Source organism: Echeneis naucrates, chromosome 16 (assembly GCF_900963305.1).
Source record: "Echeneis naucrates chromosome 16, fEcheNa1.1, whole genome shotgun sequence".
Classification (NCBI taxonomy): domain Eukaryota; kingdom Metazoa; phylum Chordata; class Actinopteri; order Carangiformes; family Echeneidae; genus Echeneis; species Echeneis naucrates.
The window spans coordinates 21,347,918-21,373,905 of NC_042526.1; the positions used below are offsets into that span (position 1 = coordinate 21,347,918).

At 37.6% G+C, this 25,988-nt stretch overlaps 1 protein-coding gene and 1 long non-coding RNA gene across 2 annotated transcripts in view; both read right to left on the minus strand.

Annotated features, from left to right (window-relative positions):
• The window catches only part of wwp2 (WW domain containing E3 ubiquitin protein ligase 2), a 44,687-nt gene extending 26,250 nt beyond the window's left edge, over positions 1-18,437 (minus strand). The window contains exons 1-8 of the mRNA XM_029522297.1: positions 18,379-18,437; positions 17,137-17,221; positions 10,052-10,208; positions 9,530-9,651; positions 8,606-8,743; positions 2,160-2,235; positions 1,158-1,300; positions 41-281 (exon numbers count right to left, since the gene is read on the minus strand). Of these exons, the coding sequence (XP_029378157.1) occupies positions 41-281; positions 1,158-1,300; positions 2,160-2,235; positions 8,606-8,743; positions 9,530-9,651; positions 10,052-10,208; positions 17,137-17,209 (950 nt within the window). The 5' untranslated portion in view covers positions 17,210-17,221; positions 18,379-18,437. The remainder of the gene's footprint in view (positions 1-40; positions 282-1,157; positions 1,301-2,159; positions 2,236-8,605; positions 8,744-9,529; positions 9,652-10,051; positions 10,209-17,136; positions 17,222-18,378) is intronic.
• A 1,876-nt stretch (positions 18,438-20,313) lies between these two features.
• On the minus strand, positions 20,314-22,187 carry LOC115057021 (uncharacterized). Its single transcript, XR_003841852.1, has 3 exons — positions 22,112-22,187; positions 21,568-21,825; positions 20,314-20,397 (listed from the first exon to the last, which is right to left on the minus strand). It is a non-coding gene; the product is annotated as an uncharacterized LOC115057021 (long non-coding RNA).
• Between the last annotated feature and the right edge of the window lie 3,801 nt (positions 22,188-25,988).

Sequence of the window (25,988 nt, forward strand, 5' to 3'; positions counted from 1 at the left end):
TTGCTTTTAATTGCAGACTGAATAACGTGCCAAATCTTACCCTGCTGGGAGTGAGTCTGTGGCAGACTCTGTGCTGCTGTTGGTCTGCTCGGTGCTGGAGGTGGTATTGGGGTTGGGTGCTGTAGGGGTAGCCAGACCCAAGGCTTCTTGACCTGGTGAGGGGCTACTGTTGCTACTGTTGGTGGCCGGAGATCGGCCCAGTGGTGAGGGTGGAAGAGGTGTCTGACGGGCCATACCCCCCCGACTGCTCTCCAAACCAGTTGAGGCTAATTCAGCTTTGTCTAATAGAGGACATATAGGGAAAAGTAATTTAGCAACAGATATGAGCATTAAATTCAGTTTCAATCATTCATCATCATCATTCAGTTTCTGTTGGCATGAATTTATTATTATTTTCATGATAAGTGGTTCAAATATCCACAAACACATTGGATCTGTTTCATGCTTGGAAAATATTTTTGACCTCATTTTGTTTTTATTGTAAAAAAAAAAAGAAAAAAGAATTCAGGCAACAAGAACTGTCTTCTCCAGTGAAACCATCTTTTTAAATGGACTCAATTTCTTCTGGACACTGTGATGGCCTGGCGACCTGTTCAGGGTGTGCCCCACCCTCAACCAAAGTGAGCTGGGACTGGCTCAAGCACCCCCGTAACCCGAAAACGGAAAAGGTGGGAAAAGATGAATGAATGACTTTCTTCTGTTTTTTTTTTTAATAACCTTTTTTATTATTAACTATAAGTATGGTTAGTTTCTTGCATTCACACAGTTTTTAGCTCTCTAATTTTTTATTTCTGACATTTAAAAGTAATGCGTGTGATCAGATTGGAGTCAGATAGCACTTGATCCACAGATGAATTTGCCATCATCCCCTTAAATCTGCCTTTCCAACAAACTACCTTTGGTTCGGTCCCACAGCTATGTCCACCCACTGACTGTTTGTATTTTATGTTTAACATTTAAACACTCAAATTGCTACTGACTTAATTTGCTCCCACTCAATACAGATTTACATACTAAGTTGCAGGTAGAGCAAAGAAATACAGTCAGATTTTATTCACCAGTATAATTTTGGATGGCTTATTTACTCTTTTAGCTTCTTTTGAAGCAATCAAGATAAAATTATATAAAGTATATAACTGCACTGTTTGCTGGGTTACCTTGACTCTTGGAGGGCTGACTGTGACCTGAGGGTCCCAGCCCAGGGATCTGCTCTTCATTCAGCTCCCCATTAGTAAGAAAGGCCCCTCTAAAGCACCCTGGGGAACCGGTCTGCAAACCCCCCACTGAGTGCCTGTTACTCCTGCAAACACGCAAAAGAACAGGATGTGGAGCGGACGTGTGGGGGTTAAAGCAAACGCAATGAGGAAGGGAGGCAGAATGGAGGGGAGGTGAGATGGAAGCACAATAAAAAAAAGAAAAATTTACTTCCAAAAAATTCAAAAATTCAAAAATATGTAACAGTAACAATCAAATACTTTGATTGCCTCTTATGTATGGTTCCCCTGGATCACCCAGCAGCTTTGTTTTGACTACTACACAAGGCCATTTTTTCTTCTTGACTCAAGAAAACAGGCCTTGAGGACAGTGAAATATTTATATAGATGAAACTAGCATACATGCAACATGGGCTTTACAAGAAAAATTGGTTTCAGGGTTGTTGGCATGCCATAAGGGAGAAAGACAGGAGAGTACTGTGTCAATGTATCAATCTGTTTATGAGGGCACTGAGCTCCTCATCCTGGCAGAAGAACAGAAAATATCCTACTTTTTGTTCCTGGTATCTATTCATAACCAACTGAATGGAGATGCTGACTGTTTTTCCATGAAAGCAGCAGCTTGGGCTTTTGACTTAGCTGTGTTTATGGCCTCCTACAATGCTTAGCTTAGCTTACCGTCTGATGCAATGTAGAGCAGTGCAAATTTTGAAATGAATGTAGCATGTGCCACTATTTCTTATCCATTCTTATCAGTGAGAGTCTCTGGAACCACGTCCAGGGGGCTCTTTCCAAAGAGCCTTTTAGCAAGAAATATTTTCTATTATTATACAGATAAGAGTAGGTTGAGTTGGAGGCAATAAATAAACTTTAAACATAGCTTGTGTAGATGGATTTCCACCAGATGACAATATGAAACTATATGTGTGCATGTGTCATGTTGACCTCTGAGATGCAGCAGGACTGGGGGTCTCCTCACTCTGTGTTCTCCTCAGGTTTGGTCTGTCTGACTGAAGTATCTCTGCAAAGAAACACACAAACAATCTGACTCTATTGATGGAAGCACTTATATACTGGGGGTGTGGTTAGGTGCAAGATGGGTATTGAAAGAAACCAAAAAAGTATGCACTGCAACAAGACTGATATCAGTCAAACTTTTCCAAACATTAATATTCACATAGTTGACAGACCTAATTTATATCTTATTTTAGTCAAACTGTTTGATCAGGGGTAAAGTGGCCTTTTGACTTACTAAAAAAAAAAAAAAAAAAAAACTTGATACATTAAACAAAATTAATAATAATAGCAATAATAACAGAATAAAAAAAAAAAAAAAAACGTAAACTGGAGGACACCTCCAGCACATCACACCTACCTCAGGATATCTCTTTACTGTTTTATTTGTTCCATCCCATCTGTACAGTACTTTCAGGTAGTATTCAGTAGGGATGAGCGAATACACCACTCTCTGTATCTGTATCTGTATTCGTACTTGAAAGGGGCAGGACTTAAACCAGAAGTGGGCGTGGCTTACATGAAAGCTGTATTTTTAAGCCTGAAATTGATGTGGGTTGGTCAGAAATTTCTATATTTATTGTAAGCCTCACTATATTTTTATTTACAGCTTAATTTGTTTTACACAAAGATAAGAAGAGAGAGACGACTGGAAAAAACCTGACCCCGGTAGAGAAGTAGAGAAACTGAGAATGAGAAACGCAATGCCGGCTGCATGAAGCCCTGTCCTCCAAACATTCAGTGGGATCATTTCTCCATGAAAATTAAGGGACAATGAGAAAGACCCACATATGTGAGCTTTTCATTGTACCGTTTTTACAGCTACCGTGTTAAAATACTAATTTGACATGTTGAAATAATGTTCTAAGCTAACTACCGGACAGTGTATTTTAAATTGTGCCGCCGGTTGGTTTTTCCTCCGGTGGGCGTGGCTTATGGAGTATGACGCGTTGCGCTCTGTCCTACCACAGGACGCCCTGAGGAGGATTTTCCTTCAGCCCGAGCAGGATATTGACTGGTATTACTCGTGTGGTATTTGTACTTCTGTTTTTGCTCTTTATTTTATCAATGCTGCTGCCATCCATTAGGCTGACATTAAAGAAATGACCACACCACTTCGATTTTAATCTCCTCCTAATTTTGAGGCATTACTCTTGAACACTGAATACTGGCCAGATTATTGGTCCTCTCCAGAGCTGTTTAGAGAGAATACTAACAACTGCTCAGGTTTACACAAAGTATACATATAACGTCTAAATAATCAAATCTCAACATATCCCAACAAATTTGGAAGACATGTAACAATAGAAATACATTTGGTGGTTTAATAGACTATTCATACCATTTTGTATATGTATGTCTATTTATGGTACAGATGTTGTGAGGGAACATACATGCAATACGTTTAGTCCCAACTGTGACTCAAAAGCACAGGTCTATAATATGTTTGTCATTAACACTAATTTAATGTTTAACACACAAATGCAACACCTTCTTGTGTGTAACAAAACTTCCAGCAGAGGTATGGCAGGCTCAAACAGTGTCCCTGTTTACACACATGTATATTCTGCTATCTAAAGTAAAGCAAACAGGTTCTCTCTCTCGTACACAGAGTCCTGTTTTGCGGGTATGAAAGGGCTTCTTGTGGGCAGACTTGATGGACATACAGAAAAATAAACAGTGGTCTTGAGGAGAAACCGTTTTGTCATGCCCTGTTCATTTAGCCCAACCCTTAAAGGCATGTCTAATAACTCACCTAGTGTGGGGTTATGTACTGTAACAGTGCAAAATAGAACTTCCAATCATCCAACCATGTGAAGGATAAAATAAATAAATAAATAAATGAAAAATTGGGGGGGGGGGGGGGGGGAACAAAACAAAAAACTCCACTACAGTATGATATATTTCAGTTAAACAGCTGCAGTAGATGAACCATAATTACACTTCTAAATGCTGTATGAGACAATGTCACCACCACCATAACTATTTTGATTCTTAGTACTTAACATATCATTGATAAAATCAATTTACTTGTTTCTTTTGAGTCACAGTCCAAACTTAAAGACCTCAGTTATGACAAAGCGGGATCTTTGTGATATGTGATACGTTTGTGATATTAACAACACGCTTTGAGACGCCAAGCCGAGAGAATGACAACTTGCTCAAAAAATAAGATGAAAATTTTTTCAGAAAAAAATAAAAATCTGTTAATTACCTGATAGTTTTTTTTTTTTTCACGTCATTACTGCAGAAACAGAACAACTATTTCACAAAATATGCAACGGTTGGTCAGTTACATGACATCTTAAGTCACCTGTAAACTGTAAGAGTCCGACAATTACAAACTAGCAGCACCCTTTCTGATTTACAAATTGTTTGCAGAAAATTATAATGTTACAATGAAACTAACCTTGACGTTTTTATTGGTCACCACTTTTCCCTCTTTTCTATTACATTTGTCATAATCATTGAATGAATTTTGTTTTTCAGTTTTGTCAAAAAAGTGAATATAGTGGCATGTAATAAAAATGTTTCTGGTTTCTTCCTAATATGATACTCACAAAAACATGAGGCCACCATGACCTTGATTGCTGCTCACCAAAATGTAATAATTTAATCTGTAAAAGAATGTTTGTCCAAAATTTTAAGATCTCAGGTATCCTGTTAAAGAAGCTAAAAACTAGTTTTGTGAGGTTATAGGTTATATCTTGTCCTTACAAGGTGTATTATATTTTAATGCTGGCCAGTGGCACAAATTCTTCCGCGTCAAATCACTTTATTATCAAAATAATTCTGAACTAGTTGTTTTTTGAGGTAGCTATAATAATAGTTGCATTATGTTACTTCAATCTAAGACATGATGTGATATAACATTTCTAGCTATACAGCAAATCACTGACATCAAGATGAATTATTTATATAGCTTCATATATTGACATGGGGTTAATCTTGGCCATGGCTTCAGAGTTGGTTTGCTGTATCAAATCATACACCTCTCTGATTCAGCAGTTACAGTACACACTGGCTGTATTTCTCTCTCAGCGTTTGGCACATGAACGTGTTACCATGTACCGTTTCTAGAGGAACATATCCATAATAACGTGTGTCAGTCATTGGTGCCTGGATAGTCCAAATGTCTGAGCTACATGTGCTTACTGCTTTGAATGATGAGAAGTTGTACATGTACACATATAACGTCTGTATGCGGGCATCTAACATTTAAAAAGTTTATTCTGCTCTGGTTTCTTCTGCCACTCTAACTCTTTCAATAGAAGGGTTTGTGTTATGTATGTGTACGCCTTAGAAAAGCCCCCTGGAAAAATGATTAAAATACGAACAAGAGGTGCATTCAGAGCACCACCAGAATACAGGCAGAAGGAATCATACCTTCTGCTGATGTTATAGACTATTTATTCAGGAAATTTTCAGATACACACACACACACACACACACACACACACACACACACACACACACACACACACACACACACACACACACACACACACACACACACACACACACACACACACACACACACAGAGAGAGAGAGAGAGAGAGATCAATAACTGATGCTCATCATCGAAATGTCTGATGTACTATGAATTCCACATGTTCAATAAATCTAAGCTTCTATAAGTGTCCTATTTAATATATTCATTCCCTTATGTTTTAAACCTTAAAGTTCCAACCACCAAAAAAAAAAAGGTGTAAAAATATGCTATGACTATTTTTTGTCAACATGGTGGAGGCACATTTATGCTTCAAACCTCATTGACAAATTGTGGCTCAGACATTAGATGTTATCGAGGTAGCTAGTGAAGAAACATCTCGGGCACATGAATGAGCCTGTTTGACCTAGACTCAGACAAGGATTCTGTTGTGAACAAAGGCCACGACTCATAGATCTATCTGAGAGGTAGCCGAGAGATTAATTTATTTCTTTACATTATTTGTTACTGAAAGTGACCAACACATCATCAATGGCTGCGCTAATTAGGACAATTTTCCTTCAAATCAATAACATATTAATGAAGACTTTTACCTTTATTCTATGAACAGTTGTGACAAAATACATCAATCATTTCATCTAAATCCATGCAACTTTGGCCAAAACATTTCCCAAGCAGTTAAATGCTCTGTTGAGGCATTGATTCTTCATCTGTTTGGTTTGTGCACAATTTATGACACCTTCTCAAAGACATTAATCATATTGTAACCTAACCCCCAGACTGGGAACTAATGCCAAGAGGAATATGCACATTTTCACACAAATTTTTTCCTGGTTGTAAAAAGTCCATCAAGCGATCATTATTCTACAATATTCTGCTATACAGCAATGGGCAAAGATCTGCCACGTACATATGAATGAAATTAAAAACACATGTCCATTAAAACCTCTTGTGCATTTTAAATTGCATTTAAATCCATACTCTAAACTAACATGTGCAAGTCAAAACTTGCCAAATGGCCTAAAATATATGGTAAGACAGTACATACGTACACATACGCGAGCACGCACGCACGCACGCACGCACGCACGCACGCACGCACGCACGCACGCACGCACGCACGCACGCACGCACACACGCACACACACACACACACACACACACACACACACACACACACACACACACCTCCTCTTAACATTTCTTCACATCTCAGCAGTCACAAAGAGACACCTTTACAACTCATGCTGTAAAGGACCTTGGCACTTAATGATAGCCCTGTGTTCATTCAGAGGACTACACTGTGGGCTCTGTTGCACACTCTATGAAAAGCCTTATGTATAAGTGTGTGTGTGTGTGTGTGTGTGTGTGTGTGTGTATGTATGTAGAGAGGACTTCGACATATTGACCAGCCCACAGTTTTAAGAGCAGTTTGTAACTGTTATTTGTTAAAATTTGTTTATCTGCAAGGTTAGGTTTATGGTTTGGAAGCAATCACTGTGTTAAAATTCAGTGGTAAGTTGTAATTGATTTGATTTAATTGATTTTTTTCTATTAAGTGTTGACCATCACCCAATCTCTCCTAAGACACCAAATCTTTGCTGGAATAATAAATCAAAAATATTCAATACTTGCCTTTATATACCAGGGTTCCACAGTTGTCAGGTTTGAAGCAAAGTGGCAAAGAATTTGAAATTAAATAAAATAAAGCGGTAACAATAATAAATTAAAGTATACCAGAAAAAAAATATTTTAAAAGTGTACAATGTAAGAAAGTCTGCCACACTGTCTGGGGATATGGGTGTGTAACATGTAACCTTTACCAAAAAAAGGCGGGGGTGTCATGGCAGAGATCAGTATAGTGGCTATAATTATGACAAAAGTCAAACTGAAACATCTCGAGTTCCCCCTGATGGCTGGTCACAGTAAATACCAAATCTGTATGTGGACAAATGGCATTAGTTCAAAGCTATGCAGGCCAGAAGTGACTTTGGAAAACTGTCAGTAATCTATCCAAAGTAAAAGCTCAGCTTTTCTCCAAGTGAGGAAAACCACTTGTTACCAGCGTGGATACGCAGAAACACCTTATTGTACAAACAGATGTATGTGTATATGTGGTGGTTGTTGGCAATACTAACGAACATTTAGGAAAGACAGGAAAGAAAAGAGTGAGAGACGAAAAACATACTGTGGTCACTGCCTTGATTTCTGTGGGAAAACTGGGTGTGCATGTTCAGTTTAATTTGTCATGTATGAAAACCTTGTATTTCCAAAATGCTGAATTTTCATAAATTGAAAATCTCTTGATATTTGTCACCTCTGCAGGTCATGTTGTGGCCTGTGGCAGGATTACATTACAAAGTATGGCATGGTTTACACCAAACTTGATGGATAGTCCACAGAAGAAAACACCAAATTTTCATGTGAATATGGTTATTGGAGTAGAATCATACTTTTTTCATCACTTCCCTTCAAATTAACAATAACATTTTGTGTTTTTATAACTTCCCCAGATCTAGATCATAATCCAATTCTGGACGGAATCATTGCCTTTGCCTTGGCAAATGGTATACATTGAGTGCCATCGTGTGACACAATGAAAAAAATGCTATTGATTATAGTCATACATTTTACATCCTTTTGATGTTGAAATTTAACCTTTCAACAAGTTCCACCAATACCTAATTCCAATATACCCAAGTAAAAACTGAAGTTTTTTCCCCTGTCTCTTACCTTCTTTCTTCTCATCTCAGCCTTAGTCGACTTCGGGATTGAGAAAATATTCAAGTTGCCGCTATGGAGTAGCTTTAACATTACAATAGTGATATCAACATACTCATATCCTTGATGTGAGTGCTTCTCCAGGTAATCTGTAAATAATTACCTTCCTTCTGTGTGTGTCTGTGTGGTAGAGGTGGAACTCACTGTCCGTTGCCGTGCTGCCATTGGGCAGTGAGCCCAGATCAACAACCATGCCATCCAGACAGACATTGAGCTCGCCTCCTGCCACAACCAAGCCTTTGTTTTCCGTCTGCAGTACCAGACTCAGCTGGACGTTCTCCACTGGGGGGGTAGAGAGTCAGATTGAGAAAATGGCTGTCTGATTTTACTGCCTTATATTTTAGTGGTTTCAAAGGAATTCTATGACAAAAAGTAAAAATGTTCCCACTGCCAAATGACTATATTCTTCCATAATCACAAAGAGCAGAATTGATACAGAAAGCGACTGAGATATTTGCTGCCATTAAGCATAGTTTGGATGACATCCTGATGTTAATATCCAGTGACCTATTAAAATAAAAACAACTATTGTATCTCTTGAAAGTGGAGCCCTAATAAGGTAACTTTAAAATATAAAGTCAAAATGCCAGTTATAAACTTTGCTGCTGTTATTTGGATAGTTTTCCATCTTGTCTTTGAGGGAAAATCTCACATCCTTTACTGTCTTGGGTTTTGTTTGCAATTTGTGGACAACATCCTGGAATAAACCTGAAGAAGCATCCAGGTTTCTGTGCGGATTAGCCCTAAGAGGCCTGAAAAAAAAAATACAAAAAAACTCTGGCATCACCCTCATTCACCCTCAATGACGCTAAGCATTAGTCAATAATTATTAAATGTAGCAGAAATTTGAAAACAGAATATTGACAAATGACCAAGTTTAACAAAGCAGCTTTTGGAATTTTGGAAATAAAAAGATTTAAATATTTCCATTGTTCATATGTAAATTTTGTTTTCAACGTTTCTTGCTCTTATTTTGCTTTAGATAATGTTTCACCTTATTACACAGGGGGACAATGGTTTTAGCTTAAATTCATGTTTGTATGTGTATGTGTGTGTGTGTATTCTTACTCTTGCCATTGTGAGTACGCAGCGTGTCCAAAAGGTCTATGGTGGCACTGCCCAATAACTCCTTCCTCAGGGTGTGGCAGCTCCACAGTTTAAGATCCAGATGACTCTGTGGCGTTACATTACTTTGAAACACAAGGCAACACAGCCACACAAGATCATGCGATTAGATGAAGCTTGTTACCACATGAACACATGGATAATACATCACATTAACGGATAAGTTCTACAGACACAACAAGAAAAGCACATGAACTACAGACTTGCACAACACTACTGTTTCACTTAATTTTAATTAAATTTTGTTTAAACCTCTGCACCTATAAACTGCATTTTCTTTTATTTGGATAAGTTTGAAATAAGCTAATTTACTTCAAAAGTATTTTCCAAGTAGAAATCACCTTCATTGCCAGTATCATCAGTCACACAACAATACAATAGAAAGAATGCTATCAGCTTTTATTTTCAGTAATTAGTCCACAAGGTTACAAACAGGAATCTATGAAAGAATGATGGTATTCTCACAGGGTGAGGTCTTCATTCCACTGCAGCTCAAGATGTCCACTGCGTTTGCCAGTTTTTTTGGTTTCACTGGTCAGACCATCGGCAGTTACCTCCACAAAGGAGCTGAGTCGAGAGTGGCGGTTTGGCAGCTTGGGAGACTGGGGCTTCGCTGAAACTACTGCTTGTGTCCATGAAAACACATACACAGACCCACACAGACACACACACACACACATTAAGGGAAATAGCTTAGTAAGGTGAGTAAGGGTATTTTGGAGAGCTCAAAAACATCAACTTGAATGGTACCTCCTGGAGTAAAGAGTAAAGTTATTATAGATTAAATAAACACAGTGTGACCTTCAAAATTGTTCAAGGATAATAAGGAAGTGATGGATTTCCATTTTTGTTTCTAAAGTGTTTGTCTAAAGTGTTTCTAAAGGTTTGCCTTTAACCCTTCACTCACAGCTACAATCTCTCAGTAAGATGGGCTATTAGGATTAACACCAACAGAGTGGCACTCATCCATCATTTAAATAATATCAAATACTTCAAAATTTATTTATATGTGCATGTTAATGTCTGCTCATTGTTTATATGTGTGTGTTTGTATGTGTTTTGGAACTGTATTGGAACTGTATCTAGAATCATTGTGCCATGAGGCACTAACCACTATACAATCCCAAAGGAAACAGATACATTCAGTTAAAGCAGCTGTAACATGCCTGTCTGAGGAATTGCCTGAGATTTCACACAACCAAGTCCACATCCAAAAAGAAACATTTCTATATGCTCACACTTAATATGATTAGTTGGATTATTGTATGTATGTTGTGCATGTGTGTATCTGTCTGTATGATGGTTGTTTGGTTCATGCTACACAGCAGTTTTGGGAGTTGTGTGTGTGATATGTTTTTTTTTTTTTTTTTTAACTGTGTTTTAGTTTTTGTACTGTTCCCTTCTCAGTTAGAAAATTTACTTATTTTCCCATTTATTAAATATGCACTTCATCACAGAAGGTTCCTTTCGGATACAACCTCTGACATATTAATAATTTCCTCTACATTTACAGCTGGCAAATGCTTTAATCCAAATTGACTTTATAAAAATTATTTTAGTTGTCTCGAATTAATTTTACTGGCCTCACTATGTAGGTTTGTTCACAGCTGATGGACCTTAAAGTGTCAGTTTTCTTCCAGAATTGAATTTTATTTTTATTATCTTTGGTTTCAGCAGAATTGCTGTCACAAGTTTCACTGCAGGTCACTAAATATATATAGTGTCCACTATATATATATATATATATATATATGTCATTCTATCTGTGTTCATTTCCTATGAAAGTTTTGTTTTTATATATGCATCCTGGCTGTTGTCCTGGCTTTGCCAATTACCCCTTTTTAAACACATTACACACTCAAAAGTTGTCGATACTTGATATTTTCTATGGATTGGGATACAATTTGGTTGTTGCTGCAAGGCAAATAAGAAAAATATATACATTGCCCTCTAGTGGATGCAAGATGCCTGTGAATTATTTTCCTGACTGGGGTGTCAGAAAGAATTATATACTGTGTTTTAAATAAAATACCAATGAAGACCCAGTGTAAGAACACAAGAGGGCAGAAACTGTTCACACCGTAGCCTTAATAGAATGCTACTATATTTTTTCAAGATCTTCAGGACCCTCACTGTTTCCAGAGCCTGAAAAGTATCTTCAAAAGTGGTTGCAGGCATATTTCAAAACACCTGGTGGAAGGAACATCACTCCACCATCAACTGATTACGCACAAGAGAACATTTCTGGCCAGGGAGTTAGAAGGATAATAAGAGGAGTAGTCCAAGAGCCAAGGGTTAGGGTTAGAAACACTTGGAAGTAGCAGGTATAACTGTCACTGAAAAAATAATAGCCAATACACTACACCAACATGGAGTCTATGAGCACTCACCCCATAAGATTCCATTACTAAAGAAAAGAAATGGTGAAGTTCATTGAAGATGTACTACTTATATTTGGACACAGCCACGAAGAATGGAGAATGTAATCTGATTAGATGGAACAAAATTTTTTTTTGGTTGTACTAAACACTTAATATACTACACACTTAAAATTTGTAGGAGAAAAGGCACTACACAAATACACTATACCAACATTGAAGTTAAGGGGTGAAAGCATCATGGCATGAAGGCCTGTTTCTCATCTCATGGTATTGAAAGATTTCATGTAAGTGAAGGAACAATGGATAGAGCCTTTTAAATGAATCTAATGGCAACTATGATGATGGGGATAAGACATGGGTGGACTACCAGCAGGACAATGATCAAAACAAAAACATAAAGCCAAGGAAAACATAAATTTTCATCATTTCAGAGAAAGAAAGTCAAGGTATTCAACTGGCCCAGTCAATCACCTGAATGAAATCCAACAGTTCATAAGACTTTTATAAACGCAACAGTGTTGATTTATTTATGTGAGTGCATTTCTTGAATTAATACACAAGTCTGGTGATTTATTTGTGTGAATAGCTTCATTGCCATTATATTTACAGAAAAAAAAAATAGAATATTTAATTCCCCCACTGTAGTGTCCATACCGGTCACATCGGTCATATCGGTCGAGGCAGATGGCCGCCCCCCCTGAGCCTGGTTCTGCTCGAGGTTTCTGCCTCTTAAAGGAAGTTTTTCCTTGCCACTGTTGCCAAGTGCTTGCTCATCGGGGGATCTGTTGGGTCTCTTTAAATAAATTTATAAAGAGTTTGGTCTAGACCTGCTCTATATGTAAAGTGCCTTGATGTAACTTTGTTATGATTTGGCGCTATACAAATAAATCTGATTTGATTTGATTTGATTTACCTGTTGGACTATATCTATTTTTATGAAACAAGTTGCGCAACTATTAGATCACAGTATTCTCATGCACAATGAAACATCATAATGCTGCCTTCTTCTGAATTAGACTCTCTGGAAACTGAATGAAACTCTGGCAGTGTTTCTGCAAAGGTGTCTAATCAGGACAAACAGATGGTGTTGAGGCTTCCATCCATCCTTGTTCGTATTGCACATGAGATAGTGGCAGATCTGTGTCAGCTCAGACTTACTGACAATCTCTGAACTCATGAACATTTGGCAAAACAAAAGTTGACTACAGGAGAACAAATGTAACACAGAGAGGTGGAGCAATTCCAGAAAGGATGGTCACTTTCAACTCTACAAAAATTTTTTTTTATTTAGGTGCTAAATGCTCCAATATTGTGCAGCACAGTGGCGTAGTGGTTAGCACTGTCACCCCAGAATAAGAAGGTTGAGTTCAGTTCCTGGCCTGGGGCCTTTCTGCGAGTTTGCATGTTGAGCGTGAGTATGTGAGTAGTTGTTCATCCCTGTCTCTGTGTGTTGGCCCTGCCATGGAATGGCGTCCTGTCCAGGGTATACCGTCCTCACAAGCGAGATGAGATGGGATCGGCTCCAGCAGCCCAACGACCCATGAGCCTTTAACTTTCCCTGTGTGATGTTGTGCAGGTAGTGTACACCTGTTCATCAGACCTTTTTGACTAAAAAATTGATTAACAGTGATCAAGTAAAGCTACTGATCAGAAAACATAGACCACTAGCAATAAAACTATAAAAAGGTCCAAAGAGCAGCAGATAAAATACGATAAAACACTGTGTTACATCTGATGTAGGCATCTGTTAAACCTTTACCTAACATTTATTTGTTAATTTTAAGACTAGGTGAAAACATAGTATCTGGCTGTCCTGCATATCATGTGAAATTGAAAATGTGCTACAAAAGACATAATCATGCTGCATTTATATTATGAAGAGTACTTATCCATTTGCTTCTCTCTTCCTCTTGTGCTGACATAAACAGTGATATAAAAGAGCTTAATTCACAATAAAAATGTTCTTATTTGCATGCTTTCTGTTTCTGTTAAGTAAGTTTGAAATAGTGACTAGCCCTGTGTCAGGCAAGCAATAGCCTGGCTGTTCACACAAGCAGCACACTTCTCTACCAGTCAACAAGCCATTTCTTCATTACATGTAGTCCGATTTGAATTTCTAATGTAGCAATTCTTAAATCTGGCATTATTTCTTATGCCACAATGTGTGCCTGCTCACCTGTCCCACTCTACGGACTGATAATTTTGTCAGTCGAATTGGCTTCGGTTGTTCATTTATGAACATGCAACTATCTGAATTCCTTTTTATTTGTATGGTCAGAGACACCAGCTGCCATAGCTAAGTGCATTCCTGGGGCCATAACATGAGACATCCAATCTTATTTGAAACAGCTGACTAACCATAAATATGGTGAAGTTGAAGACCACACAGACAACAGGAAGATTTTCTGGGGAATACCGTGTCTAGATGAGATGGTGTTCATCCCATCATGAAGGGTGCATCTCTAATATCTAGGAATCTGACTGAACTTAGTAAAATGTTAAAACTGTGACATCGAGACCAGGAGGCAGAGCTGCAGTTTAACACTCTTCTCTATTTAACACTCTATATTTAAGAGTTCTCCGCAACATTTTCCTAATAACAATTGATTTTACAATAATTGGCTGCACAGTATCTAGGAATAAATTCAGCTAAAGCAGATTTTTATCTGAAAACTTTAGACAAAATCTTCAAGCTTTTGAATCACCTGCAATGCCTGTTTTGTATTGAGAATCTTTCTCAAGTTTAAATCTCTAGTTTCTATAGTCCCATTATTTAAACCATAAACTTGTCTTTTAGACCTGATATCAACTAGGATGTTTAAGGATATTGAAGGATAGTTGTAGATCAATTTCACTCTATCTTTAGATTGTGTCCACAGACTTTTAAGATTGCGGTTATTAAACTTCTACTTCAACTGGATCTTGATCCTGATGATCCTTTTGTTTCATTATTGACCCATATGTAACCTCAATTTCAAATCTAGACTCATTGAAAAAGCACTCACAAACTAATTATGTTAACATTTGTATAGGAATGGGTTTTCAGTCAGGATTGAGAGTATATCAGAGCACCAAAGCATTACAGATGAAGGTTAGGGAAACCCTAGTAATTTTTTACCCAGACATGTCCCTCACATAAAAGAAGTCTCTTGCCTACTTTCACCTGAACAATTTTCATAAGCATCAGAAGCAGTATGGAATAAACTACTCCGTGAATTTGTTACCTCTAGACTGGGCTACTGTAATTCATGACAATCAGAATGCTCCACCACATCTGTGAAAATCCCTCTGCAGATTCAGAATGCTGCCACTCTTTTAGCATTGGGTTTAAAGCCTTCCTCTATGACAGAGCTATAGAGCTATAGTTAAAAGTTAAAGTTCAATTACTCTTTAGCTATGATGCCCTAAGCCTAGACTGCTGGGGGATGCACTAAGCATTTTTCTCTCTCTCTCCCTGTACTCATCATGCAGGTGCTAAATTATCTCTACTCCATGTTCTTCCTCAGCACCTGCAGCTGCAATAGCTACTATTAGTTACACTATTAATCATTTCCATTATCACTTCTTCTGCTAAATGCCATATTTTTTACTTACTGCTAATATTCACCAATGTATATTGAGTGGTACCAGGCATTAATCTCTCTCTACATCTGTGTGGTTTTGCTTCCATATTATTGTATTTTCTCTCCTTCTACTCTGGCTCTCTATCTATCCCTTCTCTGTCCCCCAATCCCCTCTCTCTTTTTCTCACTCCCTTTCAACCCAACCAGTCGATGCAGATGGCTCTGCCCACCCTGGCCTAAGGTTTCTGCCTCTTAAAGGAAACTTTTCTCTCCACTAGCATGAACTGTTTTCTCATGGAGCGATTTGTTTGGTCCCATTAAATAACTAGATGCTGGTCTAGACCTGTCTTATTTGAAAAGTGCCTAGAAGTAACTTTGTTATGTTGTTATGATTTTGCAGTATATAAATAAATACATTTTATGTGATGCAATTTACATGATAAATGTGCGTTCATTCCCAATATTTAAACTGTAAAAAAGAGAAAGAAAGAAAAGAAAATAAATTAACAGTTGTTCACTATTAACCCTTTATAGGTGTGATCTGATTGCTATACTTCTAATGGTATGGCTCAGATAAAACCCCAATGTTAAGCATTAACATATGTAAGTATTCCATTTGAATGACAATGCCATTAATTTACTATCATATTTTATTGTCAGTCATAAAAAAGTAAATAAATTTGGGAACAAATAACTATTTTTAAAAACTTGTAAAAAAAAAAAAAAAAAAAAAGTGCAAGACATTTTAAACTGCATATTACAGTATAAAAGATTGGTGCAACCTTGAAACAAAAATAAATCTGAGAATACATAATAAAGTGTATTACGTGTTTTTAAGGAATTTGTCATGTCATTGGCGAACTCTTCTTGCTCTTCCGTGTGACACAAATGCTTTATAAAACTGCTAGTTTTTAAATTGCCAATGGTACTGCCTCCCATCACGATTACAGCCTTTGGATGGGAAGCTAAGTGGTCAGTGTACATGCCACGTCTTTCAGCATCCTGGGTTTGATTCCGACCCACAAACCATCATTCAGTTCTCTCTCTGCCACTGACTGTCTTTATAAAAGCACAATTTGACGAGCACTGCCAAATTGTTGGCATTTTTCAAACTACAAGATGTATGCAAGATGTTAGCATGGAGCACAGAGGGCTTAATGCTACATTGACATTCAGTACAGTTCTACTACTAGTTAAAAACAGACCCCTTGTACTGTAAGTGACTCAGACTCAGATATTGCAATCAGCTAGGCTACATTTAATTCATTAATTAATCTGCAACCACTTTTCTGTTTCTGGGCCACAGGGGGTGCTGGAGCCAATCCCAGCTCACACTGGGTGAAGTCAGGGTACACCCTGGACAGGTCGCGAGTCCATCACAAGGATAAGGCTATATGTTATCTGATTTGTGAGTTCCCCAAGCTTAATTACAAGTTCAGTTTGTGTGAATTCACATTAACATCCCAAATCTTACTTATTTGCACATTTGGTATAGGGTGATGAACTTTGAACACAAAAAGCAAATTGATTTGAGCAAGTAATTCAACTAGAATCTAACTTAGTATGTTGCAGTTAGTAAATACCTTTTCTTACAGAAGACAATTACCTTTCAAGATTAACTGAGACTTTTCAGCAGTCTGGGAACAGGGAGCAGGTCGGCTTACACTCGCAGCTGCCATGACATCACAGCTCTGAAACAACCACAATCACACACATTACAAAATACTGCTATTGCATTACAAAATTGTTTTTAACAATTAGACAGACATCCCTCCCCCCACACACAAAAGATTGGGCATAGCCAATACATGCATCTGCTTATATCAACGTCACCTTGAGCAAAGTCAGAGATGTAGCCCTCTGTGCTTAAAGCAGAGAGAAATGCATTGCACTGACAAAACACAGCAAATCTGAACTCTAGTCTGAAACAATAATTTATGCTAATATTTACTGCATAAAACAATAAAAGAACCTAACCCTAATGCGATTTGAGGAGTCAAACCTCGTTTGAGTGTAATGTTTCTTGCTGCAGCACTAAGGTGACTGCTGTTGGATTCACAGTCTGAGATCAGCCATAACCCAGTGATGCATGTGTCCTGGGCATAAACAGAGCGAACAGTGTTATATTCACCAAATTGTAACCTGAGGTCTGTCTCCGATTTCCAGACACATCAATTAAAGGAACCACAATAGAAACGCTCCGCATCGCCCGTCAGCTTTAGAATCAAACTGCTAGTTCATTAGATTCGCTATTCACTGGATTTTAGGTGAACTTTTCACAGCGCAATAAAGATGGCAAACCTGACAAACAGATAATAGTGTCTCTGAATATAAATATCCTCGGTTGTTGCGCACAAAGCACAAACACGGAAGATGATAAAGAATTTGTATGCATCTCTGTCAAGTCAGGATAAGACAATATTAGCATTTCCTGTAAATTTTTCCAAACTAAAACGCAACTGCATCCGCAGCCATGTCTCTACGTGTTATGTTTAATACGATCCAGTAAGAGACATCATAAAAAGTCAAATCCTACTGAAAGAAAAGAGCTTTGTGTAAATGATACTTATTCGTCCTAATATGCTGATTTTTTTCGTGCATTTATTTCAAAGGTGATGCAGCTTCATGTCGGGTCCCGATGTGGCTAAGTAAGGCAAACTTGATCTAGAAGCGGCTAATTGTTAGCAAGCAAGCAACGCAGGGGGATCTCATGAAAGGACATGTCGATAAAACCTATTCTAGTCATCTGACCAAGTAAAAGCTAGATTAATGGTTGCGTGGTTCGTGTTAGAACAACCTCTATACATTGACACACTAAAAAAATATCAAAATGTAATCTTCTTCATACCTTTTTCAGCTGTGCTCTGCTGCTGTCGCTAACGAACTTTCATTTCCGCCCCAGTGACAATACCACGTGACCGTAGGTATGACTTTTTTTTTCCAATGTACAAAGGATTGTGGGTCAAAAAATAAGGATATGTGAATACTTTAAAATAACAATAATAATAATAATAATAAAGTGACGGAAACCAAGATATAAGATGATGATAACACAGTACTGATTAACATAACGGTTAAATCTCTGATTGTGTTGTAGTCTGAATTATGAAGGCAGATCGATATCGATTGCACGGCGGAAGGAGCCAATCCGGATCAGTTCATGAAGCCGCTCATCCGGTCCGGATCCGTTCATGAAGTAGCTGATTCGGCCAGATTTTATTTATTTAAAATGGCTCATTTGGCCATAACTAACTACAAAGGTATCTACAATCTAGATTGCTCTAAAAAAAATAAATAAATAAATTAATTAATTAATAATAACAAATAATAATTATATATATATATATATATATATCTCCTTTAACCCACTCTAGACCAATCAATTAGTGGAGAAAATTATGAACAGTTTTATTTAATGTGGAAAATAATAACATACCAGTTAGACATGAAAATTAACAACAACAAGTCAACATTGTGAAAAGATTAATCAGTAAAAAAAGAACACTGCATACATTTTTTTTTCTTAACTTGTCCCTAGTTGGTCGTCATTTAAAGTACTGGGACGCCTCCGGGAGTTTCCCCTGTCAGCTGCCAGGCTGAACCAGCAAATAGCATGTCTGCTTATCTCCGCTTCTGTCGCTGCACGACCAATGTGGCTCTTTTTTAGAGCATCTGAAATCACACAAAATTTCATGAACTCCCATTACAGTAACCAGCTGTAATGTTTTAAAAAGATGCGTATAAGCCTTTGAAGTGAAATTTTGCTTCCTTGACATTTAGGTGTCCTTATTTGCATTGTTGACACAACTCAGCAAATCTCATGTCTGAACAGTGAATTTAAAGCTATAGCCAGATATGTTAGTTTAACTTAGTATAAATACTGGAAACGTGTGTAAACAGTTTATATGGCTTTACCAAAATTTTTAAAAGTTCACATAACTGCATCCCTACAACCCACTAATCAACACTTTATATTTTGCCTTTTCACTGTTATAACTGCCATAACCAATAATTATTGTTAATATAGGTGAATGCTGTCATTCGTCCAGGTCATTGTAATCTCAGGAAGGATTAAATTGAAAGCAACTGCACTTGTTCAAAAGTCTTATCTGAAGATGTTATGCCTCTCATCCAAGAAGCTTCATTATATCATTACACACACACACGTATATATGTGTGTGTGTGTGTGTGTGTGTGTATATATATATATATATATATACACACACACACACACACACATTCATTATGACTTAAAGGATACGATAAAACTTTCATTTTCTCCATCAAATTGGCAGAAATTGGCTTCCATTGAATACAGATGCTCCATAAAGGACATGCATAATGCAGATCTGTCTATTCCTGACTGTGAATAGACATGTGAACTCCAGCCCGCAGTATAGTTCTCACACTTCGCTGACACTCCATAGAGTTATAGAAAAATATGCTTTCTGCTTTTATTTCACATTGACATTTCTGTGCATATTAACATGAATTACTCTGTCACTTGTCCTTCGCGCTCTTTGTCTCATGTGCACATTGCAGTTAATTAGTTGCTGTTTTTTTTAAGACCCTGCAATGTTTTTTGATGCCCCAAGCATTGACCACCTCCCCAGTGCCCTCAATCAAATTAATTAGCATTAGTCATTTCTCATGTAATCTATTATAACAGTTATGTCACTGTCTAAGACCATTATCACAATTACTTACGCAGAAGCAAAGTCTTGGTCGCCATCTGGCTGAAGGATTTTTTTCTGTTGATGCCCTTCCAATTAATCTTGTGCCCCACATCATCAGGGAATATGCGGGCCAGGATGTTCCATGTAACACACTTAATATCATGGCCCCCAATACATCCCAGTGAGGAAATCTAAATACAGAAATACAGACAAACACACAGATTACAATCGCATATTGAGAAATACTAGATCTGAAACCAAAATTCTACAGGCTTTCAAGCAGACATGAAAAATGCTCATTTTGGCACTGATGATGATTGTATATATTAGAAGAACCAGCCTGTCAAAAAATTTGATTAAAATTTTTTTTTAAACCAAAGATATGCCAAATTTATTTTTGTCATTTCTGCCAAGCTATGTGTCTAGTGCGCCGCCCTACGTCATATAATACGTTCCTTCTGGGCTGCTTAAACGCACACTTGTGTAAAAAATGGGGAAGATGAACTTGAAACGCCTTATGAGCCTTTAATAAGTCAAATTTTTTATGTGGGTTGAGAACTAAGCTTGAGAACTAAGCAGTGGCACAATACCAAAATTTTGAAGTTGGTGCTTTGTGGGTAAGAGCAAAGAGGATTGACAACAACAAGCCGGCGCAGCAGCAGTGAATGAAAGCGGGCTGTTTGTTCGTAGCTTGTAAAAATAATGTAAATTTATTTTTACATCTATAATACAATAGTGGTCTCCCCTTTGTCTTCCTTTCACCTGTGCCCCGCATGTCTCCTTCTGTCAGTGTCTTAGTCGTTATCTGTCGCGATATCTTATATTGTTTCTACTGTATACGTACTGTACTATATGAGCGCAGCCGAGCGAGCCACCAGCTAGGCTCAGGCAGTATGGTGGCACCCTTGCTATCTATATCTGATATCTAAAACAGATCTTCTTTTCTCTCTTAAATGCCAACATTTATCATGTTTATTATATAACGCTTGATCAGAGGGGATGTCCATTTAGTAAACCATCACAACTTGGTTGACTGTTTCATGCCCTTTTTACGACTAAAAAAAGCTCAGTTCATATTCCAGCAGGCTCATTATGTGGACTTCAGCAGCTTTTAAAGAACATTAACATATATAAATTAATTCCAGTTAGCTCAGAACAACTCCTTAAGACAGATTTCACTGTTATGTAGGCCAAAACAATACATCTTTATTGTCCCCTGGTTAAATGGTGTGCCTTGGAATTTTGGTTTGCTCTTACGGCACAAGAAGTTTGAACTACTGACAAGAGGTAATACAGTTAACATCTTAAAAAGTGAAATGATCGAGATGTTGAATCTCATGGCCATTTTAGGTATTACTCACCAGAGCAGGCAAATGTGTCTGAGCCACACCTTCCACCTCGCCAAGTGGGTCTGTACACCTGGCTAGTAGAGGGAGTTGCCTCATCTATTTGTTGCCTGTTTTCTATCTGAGGAGGTAGTGGGGTGGGTGTAGGTGGTAGCACATGGCAAGGTGGCAGTGGGATACTCGGAGCTGTAGGTTTTTTTGGCTGGACCCTTGGGTCTCTTTTTCGGAACCCCCTCCTCCTCACTGTCTTTGTCAGTGTCCCCAAAGAAATGACTACAAAGTTGGTTGGATAAATAAGCCCATGTTAATATGACATGAAAGTTTTTCTAGTGTTATTCTGTATTCTATTTTGTCTAATCAAAAAACAACCAACAATGTGTTAGACTCTGTGTCAATACTTTTCTGAATAAACAAACAAACCCAGTTCAAGCTAGCCTTACCAATTAGCTTTGCCTGAGTTGTTGTTAAATTGGTCATAGCATAACACTGAAAGACGCTGCTGTGAAACTAAAGGTCATAAAGTTCAGAAGAACGTTTAGGAAAATGTAGTCATACTTACATCGGCTTTAGCTTCCTTTTTGGTCTAATCCCCTCTTCCTCTTCAGATTGGAGGTCCGACGTACTGCATGTAAGCGACTTCTTTAAAAGCTGCCGTGCTTCAAAATACTGATCTAAAAATTTAATGTGTCAGACATCACTTAAATTTCAATTTGACCACATAAAGAACAAAGTAGTATACAACAGAATACAGTTAAATTGATTTTATGTATTATCAAATATGTGCGAATGTTGATATTTAGCCATTTCTTATTAGAATATAATATAATAACTCTCACATTAGACATTTGCCACTCAGGTCCTTGCTCCTCCAAATTTTTGACAGCCCGCTCCACTCTTTCATCACTTTGTATTGTGGCCAACAGACCACACCATCACTATACCACTGCTACACTCTTGTTTAATAAAAATTCTATTAAATGGAACATCCTATATTGAGAAAGAAATAAATAAACATCACCATCAATCATAAAAATATAACTTTCTGTTTCAAGAAGTGAGTATCTTTTAGTCACCATTGACAATTAGACACAATTTTTAAAAAATACTTACAGTCAATTGTCCAGTCCAGTTCACAAAGACTGCGTTTCTGGTGGTGCAGTCAGTCAGTCTCTGGCCCTTATTTTGTATTTACGCCCATCCAGTCAAAACTTAAGTTTGTACTTCATTTTACTTTTAAACACAAGAGCTACAACTAGTTACCCTAAACCTGAACAAATGAATGACCTGCATTGTGTCTCACCAAAATATGACACATCCCTAAACTGTATGAAATAGGGGAATGGCCACAAAACCTCTCCTGTGAGGCAAAACAGCACATTTTTGAGCAAGCTCTGAAACCTTAACACACTTGAGTGTATCAGATGCTTGGGAAATTGTATGAATGTTCAGGTAATCAGAGTTGAATGGATAAGTAAAGAACAAAGACTTATCTGCAAAGTCTTGGTACACTACATACACTCCATCACTGCATTCTACAATGTTAAGTATGCGGCAAATGCCATTTCCAATGACAAAAACATTATCCCCTGTTGAAACTTTAATAGTCCACTTGTCACAGGCCATTTCTATATACTGTGCTTTCACTGACATTCCACCTACAAGTGGCCCAACAAAATGCTGCTTTTTAAGGTAGGTACCATTCAAAGGACAGTCCATAATTTTCATTTCTGACAATCGCCTGATAATTTGGGCCAGGGGAAAGTCTGGTTTTCTAACTAGCCTTTTCAGCTTGTGCAGGTAGCTTTCATATGGAAATGCAGAAAATGAGTCAAGGCAACCATGTTGTTGTACTGCATCTGCTAGATCGACCAAACCATGTACATTATAAACAATTTGATATCTGCCATATATTTCACCAAAGTGACTGACAAAAGATTTAAGCAAGGTGGCAGCAAACTGTGTATGACAGGATGGTCGAGGACCAGAGAAGAGTAGCATGAAGTTGTTGTACATATTTATATTTATCCAGAAAGGCACCCAGCATTACAGGTCCTGTGTACAGGAGAAACTGTCTTAATTCTGTGGCCTTCCAACGATCTAATTCCCTCAGCGATCTGGGCTTTGCGGGCAAACTCCACAGAAATATAGGAACGCATTTCTAAGAGTTTACCAGACATTCTTTCCACTATGTTTGCAGGTACTCGGAAGTTGAGAGGTTCTCTAAGCCAGATGTGTAGCAGTCGCCTAACAACACCTAAACAAACCAAATGCATATAATCTAAAGGGAACTGTGAAACCATGCCAACACTGCTACCATGAAATGGATGTGGGCCCTCATGATGATGACACTCAACCATGTTTTCAAATAATTCATCTGTCCTTAAAGCATAGTCTGTACATGGATATGTCATGCGTCTGTTGTATGTATTTTCCAGGGTGCACACATTTGTCACAGCCATGGTAAGAATTGTGATTCTTTATGTTTTTAACAAAGGCTCTGGCTGGTGTGTCACAAATTACTGTGTCCAGTTTGAGCTTGAATTTCTTGCCATCTAGATCAAAACCTTTCTCAAGCTGTTCCAACTCGGTGACAAAATCTCTGAGGAACTCCATTGCTGAACTGGCTTTCTTTGGTCCACAGAACAAACCCATCACTACTGGTTCTTTCATGGGAACACTTAGTAGCAGACCAAGGATGGGCCACAGCTGCAACCTAGAGCTCTTGAACAAAGGAAGTCTATCTATGTTTATTTGCAATTTCAAAGTGAAATTGTCTGCCAATGTGTGCATGTACTTAGATAGTGTATTTCTAAGCAATGCTAGAATCCCAAAATAGTGGTACTTTTCCCCCAGCTCTCTCCAGAATTGAGTATTTTGTCTGAGTCCTAAGGATGGTCCTAGCATCCTTTGGAAGATCAGGATGGCAAATGCGTAATATGCCCAATAGTGCTGTCAAAGCAACCAAAGAAATGCCAAACTGTATGGCCCAGTTGGAAATGCTGTCAGTGAGTGAAAATCTCTCAGAGAATTCATCATCACAATGTTCTGAATCTGTTCATCACAGTCACGAACCACAAAATCCTCACTAATGTCTGCATCCACTTCCATGCCACCTTCCTCTTCACTAAAGACTACTCCAGCTGCAATATCACAACAAGTGTCATTGTCTGTGCAAAGTGTACTTCCTTCAAGAAAGTGTCCACTAACATCTCTGAGGTCCTGTTTTCCTGTCTTCAAAGTCAGTAAACTTTGTGCAGTCATCACTAATTTCTTTCATACGTTTATCTACATCTACACTGGTCCTTCGTCTTAAGGTGGAGCAGGACACAGGCAGAGTCTTTCTATGCATTGTTATCAAAAAAGAAATATTTGGATATATGTTCGTAATTTTAGTTTAATAAAATATCATTTAACCATTTTGTATCAAATCCAACAAGTAACTTTATGCTAATAGTATTTATGCTGCATATTAAATTATTAGTATACATGTACTGTAATACAGCTTCTTCAAAGATATGATGAATCTTTTAAATCCATGGAGAATAATGTGAAATAGGGAAAACATAGAGATGAGCGAATTATGAAAGACTGGAGTGTTGTGGACTGCACCTAACAATTATTGTTTAAATAATTAATCTAATGATAAATTTTTTGATTAATCTAACGATTACTTTTATATTATTCGATCAATATAACATTATTTACACCCACCAAACGTGGCAGGCCTACTTACACCCAAATAACTACACTCCGTCACTATAATTTTCACTCACATAATGAGAATTAAATGCAATCATGGAATTGAAATTATTTGGGCACCGTAAAAACTCTTAACACCCCCTCTTAAGCCACTTTAAAAGTCAGTCAGCCAAATCAAGTTTAAAACAGCATTTAATCTTACCTTACTCAGACTGATGACCGAGGACAAACAAAAACTGACAGACCTCTGGGACCTAGTCAGGACCACAAACCACAAACAATTACCGTTAGCTAGCCTGACTTGCCGTGATTGCAAATTTCAGAAATAAAAACAGCAAAAACGAAACAGTATTTATGGATATTTGTTTATCCTAATTTTGATGATTTTACAAAAAGTAAGTTAGAGCAAGTGGTTGTTGAAATTAAAAGAGGCTCTCAGAGGTGGAGCCCATTGTTAATGTTCTAGTCAGTTTAATATATATATATATATATATATATATATATATATATATATTGGTATTGGATTGGTTTGGGGAAAAAAGTATCGTAGATTTAAATTTGAGAAAGTGCATTTTCCTCTAAACAAAGGAGGATTACCACTTCCTAGTTACATTGTATAAGGGCTTCACAAATAAGATATATAGAATGGAATTGATAAAAAATGACTACATTTCTAGATTCAGAAAGAGCTGGTTGTGAGTTTGCTCTTTCATATTTGCCATCATAATGCCAAATTT